This window comes from Grammomys surdaster, unplaced genomic scaffold, assembly GCF_004785775.1.
Source record: "Grammomys surdaster isolate TR1022 unplaced genomic scaffold, NIH_TR_1.0 146, whole genome shotgun sequence".
Classification (NCBI taxonomy): Eukaryota; Metazoa; Chordata; class Mammalia; order Rodentia; family Muridae; genus Grammomys; species Grammomys surdaster.
The window spans coordinates 16558403-16568905 of NW_021604604.1; the positions used below are offsets into that span (position 1 = coordinate 16558403).

The following is a 10503-nucleotide window of genomic DNA, read 5'->3' on the forward strand; positions in this document are numbered from 1 at the left end:
AGGGAAGTAGCCGACTCTATAGGAGTGTATTCATTACAAGCTAGTCATTGTATGAAGCAGTAGCAGAATGTCTACAAAAGCGGGGTATTGACAGCTAGGAAAGAACTAGAGCAGATGGACAAGGGTAAGAGGAATTCCATATTTCCACATGGATGAAAGAAAATCTCCAAAGAACAGTGGTAAAGTTTTTACATTTTTTCTAATCATTTTAGCGGCTGTTTTGACTTTTCACCTCTTTGCCTGTGCTGTAGAGTACCATGGGTTCTACTTCCAGGATGCTGTAAACAGTGTGCCTATCATTTTTTTTTATTATGAATCTCGATCATTTTTAGTTATAAGGCCTTGGTGAGAATTTTAGAGAAGGATGCCAGTGGTCTGCTTGGTCTGGTTTCTGGCTTTCTGTATCACAGAGGCTGAGATTAAAATTATAAATGATAATTTACCCTTTGTGTTATGCTTCAGAAAGAAACTGCAGTGCATTGTTAAGGCTTTTCCTACCATGTCGAGTTGGGAAGTATTGACAGAGGCTTGCATAATGCTTATGGTAGCAGTGACTTTAGTCTGGTTAATTATGATCGCCTCAAAGAATTGCTTGAACAGATATACTTTGTAGAGACAGCTAACTTGACAGCCCTTCTCGAAACTAAACTCTAAGGAATGTAATGAATACCTACTATGAGCTGGTCTTTCTAGGGTTTGGGTGTATAACTGTGAACATAAGCAATGTGGACATCCAAAGCTTCCTTGAGACTGTATAGATGGATTCAAGCATGATTTGAGGAGTGGGGTTGGGGGTGATCAGGGAGGTCCAGTGAGGAATGGCTGGGTGAGGTGCTGAGAGAAGCTATGGGGGTTACTTTCACACAGATGGAACTGGGTGTGCTGAGCCTTCATTGGGCTCATTAGATTGAGATGATCTTGGAGAAATATTAGGGCTGTAAACAAAGAGAAGGATAATGGAGAGGAACCCAATTCCAAAGGACACTGTGCCAGGCTTAGAAGTTTGAATGACAGGATTCTGAGACCAAAGGAATCAGTCCTGTTTTGGGCTGTAAAAGGCTTACGCTGAACGTGGCACATCAAGTTAGAGCGCTGCTGTATTGCTCAAGGAACGGATGTCCAAAATGTATGAGGGATTCCTTTAAACCTTTGTACTCTGTGTGTGTGCTTTGTGTGTGGGCATATGCATATAGTGGCTTGAGGTCCATGTTGCATGTCCTCCTCAAAGTCTCAATGTTTTTGAGCAAAGGTCTGCTAGAACGGAGCTCACTGATTGGCTAGACTGATTGGCCAATCATCTCCAAGAATAACCCGTATTTGCTTTTTCAGCTTTGTGATTGCAGGGGAGTACCACCATGCTGGTTATTTTTATGTTGGTGAAGGGATCGAAACTTTGCCTTTATTCTTGTATGACAAGCACTTTAGCAATGAGCTATGGTTTGAAAAAGAATCTACAAAACAGCATTCCTGAGATGTGAGTGAGGGAACTCCCAGAAGGTACTATGGGTTTTCATAAGATAGTGATAATAAAAATGAACGCTAAAAAACCCATGGTTTTATATACTTGATATTGGCGAATTAGGAAAGTCGAATCCTATAAAATCCTGTCAAGAATAGCGAGTGAAGGGAGCTTGTGTACTGCTGGTGAGAGTTTTAATTGTAAGATGACTCAGGCGTGGAGGCTGCCAGCATCTGGCACTTCTTCCGCTGGCACATGGGAATCCATCCCAGACAAACAGTTCATAAAAATAAACGGTCTCGCTCCAGATTCATCCCATCCCAGCAGCGGCATCTGACACCATTGATCTCTCTTCTTTGCCTCATCTTCACTTGATGGTAGACTTCTTGGAGAAAGCACTGTTCAGCTGGGTTAGGGGTAAATTTCACATCTTCATTTGTGGTGAGTTTAGGAAGCCGTTTCAGGAAAGGGAGGAAATCATGAAAGGCCCACAGAGGAAGAGCTGACAAAGAAGAGATGCCCTTGGTTGTCTCTGTGTACTTTTTAAGGAAGATCATTTCTTTAGAGGGTTTTCTTCTTGTGAGATAACCTGGGAGTAGCCTTGGTAATACGTAAGCCTTTCGGCACACCAGCCAGGGTCACCGAGACCGTCATCCAACGATTGTTAAATGACCATTGTTTTTTTTCTTTAAAGATTTGTGCTTGTTATTTAAATATTTACTTACTGATTTAGTGTGGGCAGAAGGTGCACGCGCACGTGCGCACGCATGCATGTGTGTGTGTGTGTGTGCAGGCGTGCATATGCGTGTGTCACAGTGGAGGTCAGAGGAAACTTGTGGTATAGGTTATCAGCTCTCTCTGCTTCTCAGGAGTGAACTTCAGTCACCAGCAGCAAGCACCTCCACCTTCTTGAGCCATCCTGCTGGCTGATTTTTCTGTTTTGTTTGTGGCTCTTATTTTTAAGACCCCCATGTTGTTCCTGTGGCTGCCACAGTAGCTCTGCAGTTCTATCTTTGTGAAGGAAGCCCTACCTGCTCTTGCCTTTACGAGCATGCACTTGTACTCATTCATTCAGCTGAAAGAGTCTTGAAAAGTTCATTAGAAGCGTTCCCTCTGACAATCTCTATGTGACTATAAGAAGTCGTGGTTTGAATGTGAAATGCCGCCATTGCCTTGTGTGTTTGAATTTGGTCCCTCGACAGACAGTGGTGATGCTTTGGGGACCTATGGAACATGTCAGGAGGTAGAGCCTTATCAGGCACTGATGTGGCCTTAAGTGTCCTTAGCCGGGTTACACTTCTCGTCCACAGATGCAGTGTAACCGGTTGCCTTACATACCTGCTGCCCTGTCCCTCCATGATGGGATTATGCTCTAACTATGTGCCAAAATAAACATATGAGTGTGTGTGTGTTTAAAAAAAAACCAAACAACAAAAAAAATGGGGCTGGAGAGATGCCTCAGTGGTTAAGAACAAACACTGACTGCTTTTCCAGAGGTTTTGAGTTCAATTTCCAGCAACCACATGGTGGCTCATGATTGATTATCTGTAATGGGATTTGATGCCCTCTTCTGGTGTGTCTGAAGAGAGCAACAGCATACTCACATACATAAAACAAATAAATAAAATTTAAAAAACCCAAAATATAAAACAGTTCCAAGAATGAGACGGGAACAGGAGAGGGGAAAACGACCATATTACTCTAATGAAGGGGTTTGAAGAGTATCACCTGTTACAGAAATGACCCTAAAAAAAAAGTACCAGAGGCTAAAGAACAACCCATCACAAACCAAAATTACAGTCCACAGGATACTTTCAAAGAAGGCTTAGTGGAAATGAGTTGAAAAAACTGTTCATGGAGATTGGCCAAATATTCAGGGTTTTCAACCTCCAAGAGATAGACTACTGTTCAAAACCCACTCAGTGTTGCCTAGAGGATATGCAAATGCAAAGGGTTTTAAAGGTTCTGCATTGAGGCAGGGGAGACAGCTTAGCACATAAAGTTCTTGAGGCACAAGCATAAAGTCTCAGTTTCCATCATCAGACCCATAGTAAACGCAAGATGCGCTGGCTGGTACTTGCAACCCCAATGCTGAAGGGTAAAAATGGGGCAGGCGGGGGTTGGGGGGATGGTGGATCCTGGAGCTCTTAGTCTGTCTGAAATGATGAGTTCTAGGCCAGTGAGGGCTCAGCACACAGGTACAGATGTTTACCTGTAACTCCCACACCCCCACACTCACTCACACAGACACACACTTAGATAATATGCAAACCTGGACTGTGTTCCTCTTACATGTATTTCTAGGATTTCCTATGCATTGAAACATGAGCTGGTGATTGACAAGTCTTGGTAGAATTTCCTCCAGCTTGAGTAACAGAGCCCCTTGATCAGCTTTCCTGTCTTACAGCACACAGATGTGTTGTAGATGGTGCACATCAGGTTATAGGGCTTCTGAGAGTATCTAGGGAGGCCCCTCCACTGGAAGGAAAAAAATCCAGATAGCATGGCAGACATTTCCCATGCAACATTACCTGCATTCACACACTTCTGAGTCTGAGTCTGAAAAGGAGATGTGTTATAAACACTTATAGTAGTAACCTTTTTAGATAGCAGTAGTAGTGGGCACAAGAATCCATGCCAATCAAACTTCTGCCTTAATGAATTCTAAGTGATTCCCAGGACACTTGAATTGTTCTAGAGTGCATCCAAATAATAAATTGCCTAATGCATGTCCAGTTGAGTGAGATTTGTAAATTCGCTGTACTTATTTTATGGACACATTTGTTTGTTCGATTGCCTTCTCGTTTTGCATGTGCTTGTGTGTGTTTAGCATGGATGTGCCCATACCTGTGGGGGCCAGAGGACAGCCTGTGGTGTTCTCTATGTCTATTGGTGGATCTGTGTCCTCCTGTGGTGGTATTTATTAGGGCAGACTTGTCATTTGTTTGAGACTTGAGAGCTTTGAAGGCTGAGTGGTGCCTGAAATAATTCTCTCGAAATGCACAAGATTTCCGAGGACTGTTTCACCACTGTTTTTAAGTGAAGGTGGTTAGTGCGGCTGCAGGCTACAGATCTGCCTTTCGCCCGCTTTCTCGGATATTCAAGACCCCTTCTGAGTGTTCCCTGGAAACATGGAAAAGGACAGTTGGAAGACCTCAGTAGTCCAGGGTTCACCAGAGGCGAATGGCAGCACTTTCTCCACAGCTACTCTTTCTCTCCTAATCAGGACAATTTAAATTCCACAGTTGTGTCTTCACCATGTGGTTGCATTCTTAAGAATTTTAACTTAAATGATAACTTGGTCTACGTGTTTATCAGAAGCAGCCCTGAAGAGGAAAATGAATTGTCTCCTCTTGTACGTAGACAAAAATTGTGTGAAGCGTGGGGGGGGGGTCCCTTTATTGCTTTATTTGTGTTGTGATATGCTGCAAAATCCATATTTTCCAAATGCACTTGTATATTTTGTTCCAATCTTGACATTTTTGTATAGATAGGTGCTATCCTGCTATTCACCCTGCCCAGGACTGCTTCATCTATTTAGAAGATAGTTGGAGGGTCTGAATGCTTGCAGCTGACTTTCTTCTTTTATTTTGTAAGAGCAAGAATTGGTTAAGAGCAGCCTCGTGGAGAGGACGAAAACAGTGTAAAAGGGAGGTCTTTGTGTATAAAAGCACAATGCAAGAGCAAGTGTCAGTTAATTTATTGCGAGTGTCTTTACCTCTTGTCTCAGTAACCTTAGCCATGCAGCCGGTCTAATGGCGTAGTTGACTAGGGTTATAGCTTAGTGGCAGAGCATTTTTGAGGCTCTGGGTTTAAGCCTTCATCAACTGTGAGAAGAAAAGAACCAAATTATTTAGAAAAGAACTGCTGTAGCTTTGAAAAAAGTGATTATTATATTTTCTACCGATGGCAGCAGAACTCATGGACATAGTTTTCCCTCCACATATTAGTATATGTTTTTCCATACTGTCCATTTTAAAAATAAGGACTGTATTCTAAATGGGGCATGGGGACCTTAGGTGTAAAAGGAGTAAGATGCAGGTCTGGGATGTTGCTATGGGAAAACACAGTGATGCATTATTCAGGATTTGATAGATTCTAGGTGACCATTACATGAAATACATGTTTATGATGGTTAAAGATGGGGTTGCTGACGAACTCCATTCTGATGCCAGTTTTGCTAGGACTTTATTGAAACTTCAAAAATATTTTATTTTTAGTTTGTGTGTGTGTGTGAGCACCTATGTGTGCAAGGGCTGACATGGCAAAGGAGGTTGTTGGAACCCCTGGAACTAGAACTGAGTTTTGAAGTGCCTGATATGGGTGCTGGGAACCTACCTGGTCCTCTGGAAGAGCAGCTACCTCCCCTGTGCCAGGCTACTAGCACTTGGCACCACACCTGCCTTCTCTCTTCTCTTTTCTCCTCGCCCCTCCCCGCCCTTCTCCTCCCCTTCCTTTCCTCTTTCCCCCTCTCTTCCTTGCCCCTCCCCTCTCCTCATCGCTCCTCCCCGATTCTCCCCACCCCTCCCCTCTCCTCTTTGCTTCTCCCCTCTCCTTTTCTCCCCTCCCTTCCCCCCTCCCCTCCCCGTTCTCCTTTCCTCCCCTTTCCTTCCCTTCCCTTTCTTCCTTCCCCTCCCCTTTCTCTTTTGTCTTTTTTATAATTCTGGAGATGGAACTCAAGTTCTCATGCATTCTCGGAAAGCACTGTACAGAAGGATCTACCCTCCCAGTTCTGTCTGCCTTTTTCTGATGACATCTCAAATGCCCTCCTTTCATTTTAAAAACAGGTCTACATGCCTTGTTTTCTGGTATAGGCTTTTGTATCTAGACACATAAGCACCTGTTTTAAAATCTTTGTTTTCACTGAGACATCTGTAGTCTTGTATGATTGCTCTTACACAGAGACCTCCAGTTTATGAAGTGTCTGTGCTGGCTTTCTCAGCTGTCCACTGACTGTGCCATTTCTCAGTGATGTATGCTCGCCCTGCCCCTCCCCACCCCTTCTTCACGCTGTCACCCTCATTACCATACGATGTTTCTTCTTCCTTGAGCTCCATCTATCTCCTCTCCTCCTACTCTGTAAGCCTGTTCTGTAGTTCAGGACTTAGTTGTGTTTTCCCACTGAGCAATGTCGCTCTGATATTTTCTTTCGGAATTTTCCAAACTGCTGCCATGTCTTCATTGTTGCTTAAGACGGTTGTCTAAGTAGGTGTTAAGTCCTCAGGGCCGTAGATTCTTTCCCTCTCTAGGTGCCCAGGTGCATGGTAGGTATGAAGCCTATAATTAATAACAGGTCTGTGGCTGTAATTTCATTACTCTTCACTTAATCATCAGGTGTGAAATTCAGAAAAAAAATACTGAAGTAACATCAACGTACAGAAACCTTCGATGATTTTTGAGTGTTTGATTCACCATTGATGTGTTGAGGTGTTTGTTTTTTCTCCCTTCTCTCACTAGCTATCAAAGAGAAGTATACAGACTGGACGGAATTCCTCATACGTGAGTTGACTGGTTCTCGGACAGCGCCTGCAAACCTTCTGGAAGGTGTATGTATTGCTATTATTCATCTTTTATAGCCCTGAAGTGTCCCCAGTCCTGAGATGTCTAGTGGCGCCTTCGAGTATATCCTTGTGCGGATACATGCGGACACAGATGTTCTTATTCTCGCAGCATAACTTCCTGTTTATTAACTGAATTCCGTAGGTGATGGATCTGAGTACTATCGACTGATGTTTTCCTGTATTATAGTCAATTAATGGGAAGTTTTTCCTGTTCGAGTTCATTTTAAAACTATGTATCAGCACGTCGTCCCGTCACCTCAAGCCTTACCGTGCAGGATAACTGTGGCGGGTGATGGGCAAGCGTATTTCTGTCCTTACTGTAGTCTCCTGGAGCCCGGTAGTAAGTAGCACCATTCGTTGTTCATCTGGAGTGCGTATTAACTCCATGAGCGCCCACATATGTGCTACCCAAGACTATCGATTAGCAATCCCCATAAAACAAGAGGAGAGATGGCTGATTGTATTGGAGTGTGGCTCAGGCAGGTTTTAGGCATGGGAGCAGAAGAATTTAACATCAAGTCTCAATGGTTTGTTTGAAAATGTGATGATGAAACATTATTAATTCTTATATGCACTTGAACGGGAAGACAAATAATATGTAATTATTAAATTACTAACTCTGTCTTAAGAGTACCCTGGAAAGAGGAATCCTAAATGAATGGCTGGGGATAAGATACGGATTTTTATTATTGTTACTAATATTGGGGATAAGATACAGATTTTCATTATTGTTACTGTTGTTGTTGTTGTTGTTATTATTAACCTTCATTTTCTTTCTTGGCAATGGTATTAATACTTATGACAGCCACCATGTGCTATGGCATACACAAATGTTTTATGTAGATTTTTCTTGATATGTTTATCTTAATGGCTGTTTTTGACCATTGGGTTAAAAGACTGCAGTGATGATCAGTCAGTCATCTTTTCAGGGACGAGTTGCCTTACTGTGTTAATTGTTTTAAGTAGCCGTCTAGGAAGACATTCTTCATATGCCAAGAGGGTTACTCAGAAAGGGCAGTACTTACAGGTTTTCCAAACCAATGCCCAAGTTAAACAGTAGAAAACTTAATGTAGCCAAATGTTAAAAAGAAAAAAAGATGCCTGCTTTTATAATCCCAGCACTGGGAAAGCAGAGGCAGGCAGATGCCTGTGATTCACTGGCTAGCCAGCATAGCTTAATCCTGGGTTCCAGGCTAGAGAGACCCTGTCCCTGTCAAAACTGGTAGACGGTGACTGAGGAGAAGCACTTAAGATTGCCCTCCGGCCTCCCTGCGTGCAAAAATGTGTCTCAGACATGTCACCTGCACACACGTCTGCACGCATTCAGTTAATCTGTCTATGACAGGGTTCTGTAAGGTGAACTGTAAGGTGAACTTCTCTTAAGAAGTCGTGGTATAAATTTATAGCCCTATATTAGATACATCTGTCAATTTGAAAAAAATAGACATTTTGTAATCAGTTGTTCTTGCTCTGGTGAATCTGAGAATAATTTTACTAACAAATGTGCTAATCTCTAATAAATGCAATTTTAATTGGGAAGGTTAATTTGTTTGATTAAAATAATGGCATAAACTGTTGTTTGCTATTCACTTGTGATTTTTGCTGTTGGAAATGGTGTTGGTATGTGGACGTGTGTGAAGGAGGAAAGGATGCTGGGTTGACGGTTGTACAGAAGGGGGGGGTTGGGGTGATGTCAGAGTGCTTGGCAATCGTTTGGATGATGGTGTGAGAAAAAAATTATTATCTCCTGCTGTCATCTGTTTCCATGAGAACCTTAAAAAATCAAGTTTAAAATACGGAGTTTTGCTTCTGTTTGAACAGCCTCTACGAGGGAAAGGCCCTATAGACCTCATTACAGTTGATTCCTTAATAGAGCTGCAGGACTCCCAGAACCCCTTTCAGTACTGGATAGTTAGTGTGATTGAAAATGTCGGAGGAAGATTACGCCTTCGCTATGTGGGATTGGAGCACACTGAATCCTATGATCGGTGGTTATTTTACTTGGATTACAGACTTCGACCAATTGGTTGGTGTCAAGAAAATCAATACAGAATGGATCCACCTTCAGGTGAGAGGCTGCATTTTTTTCCTCTGTGATGTGCTTGTGATAGAGATGTCAGACTCCTGTGGGTGTCTCTCAGCATACACCTGCTCATGCGTCTTTTACACACCCGTATGTGGATCTTAAGTGTTTTGATTTCATCTTTTGGGTGGAGAATAAAATCCAAGATACTGATCAGAAGCACTCTCAAAGGAGAACTCGGTGTCCTGGGGCTCAACAACATCTGTCAACTCAATCAGCTGGTCCTGTTCCGATGGTGTCACTGGCTCAGAAATGAAAGAAAGGGGTGATCGGGTCCCCATTCCTTAGGGACTGCGGTCTTGGAAGCATATTCCACAATCTCTGTTTGCACACCCATCTTTCTGACTGCCTGTTTTCTGTTCACCCATTCTCCCCTTCTTCTTTCCTCATTCATCTGTCCGTCAACCCTCACGTCCATCCATGTATGTAGCTGTGCAGTATGCGGCTATGCAGTATGCAGCTGTGCAGTATGCAGCTATGCAGTATGCGGCTATGCAGTATGCAGCTGTGCAGTATGCAGCTGTGCAGTATGCAGCTATGCAGTATGCAGCTATGCAGTATGCGGCTATGTATCCATTTGTGCACATTGTCTTCTACCATACATTCCTCTCCTGCCTTCCTTTCTCCTTTCTTTGTGTCAGTTCATACCCACCGTCTGCCCACAGTCACCCAGTTCCCCACCCTCCCTCTTACCACTTATCCAGCTCTATGTCCACCTCTGCCCTTATACGGCAGTCACTTGCTTTCTCTCCATCTCTTTCCATTCACTTGCCCAGATTCATCCGTAATACCATGCGTTCACTGCAACCCTCTCATCCACTTACTTATGCAACCATACACCACCCATTCATATCTATCTATCTATCTATCTATCTATCTATCTATCTATCTTCCATCTATCCGTCCATAAAAGTTTCACATCACTTGCTCATCATTATATAGTTAAGGAAATTGAGATGAAGGATTAATCTGTTCTTTTTCCCCGTCAAGCAAGTTATCAGTTGTAGGTTGCTTCAAGTGTACTGGCAAATGGCTTTGCATAGGTCTAATGGGATAGAACAGCGTGTCCTGCCCTCTGATAAATCTAACTAGTTAAAAAGTAAAATCTCCCATTTACTGGATAACCATTCATAAATGTTTATTATATTTCCTGTGATTCTACTTTTACATTTGTTATGTTGTTTATTTTGATTTTAAAAATGTGGTGCCTGTTTGGTACAGATCTCTTTCTACAGCCATTGACAGAATCGTGACTGTGTAAGCTGCTTCTCCATGCCCTCCCCACCCCCCAGCTTGTAGCAATCACATGGGTGTTGCTATTAGAATACCAGGTCCTAGGCCCAGCCCATCTTATTGACTCTGCCGACCTATTACTATTACCGACCTTTTGGCAGAAAAAT

General features: G+C 42.9%; 1 protein-coding gene across 1 annotated transcript in view; it reads left to right on the forward strand.

Moving 5' to 3' along the window:
- The window catches only part of LOC114619069 (scm-like with four MBT domains protein 2), a 49115-nt gene extending 42080 nt beyond the window's left edge, over nt 1–7035 (forward strand). The window contains exon 4 of the mRNA XM_028764943.1: nt 6917–7035. Within this exon, the coding sequence (XP_028620776.1) occupies nt 6917–7035 (119 nt within the window). The remainder of the gene's footprint in view (nt 1–6916) is intronic.
- The last annotated feature ends 3468 nt before the right edge of the window (nt 7036–10503 follow it).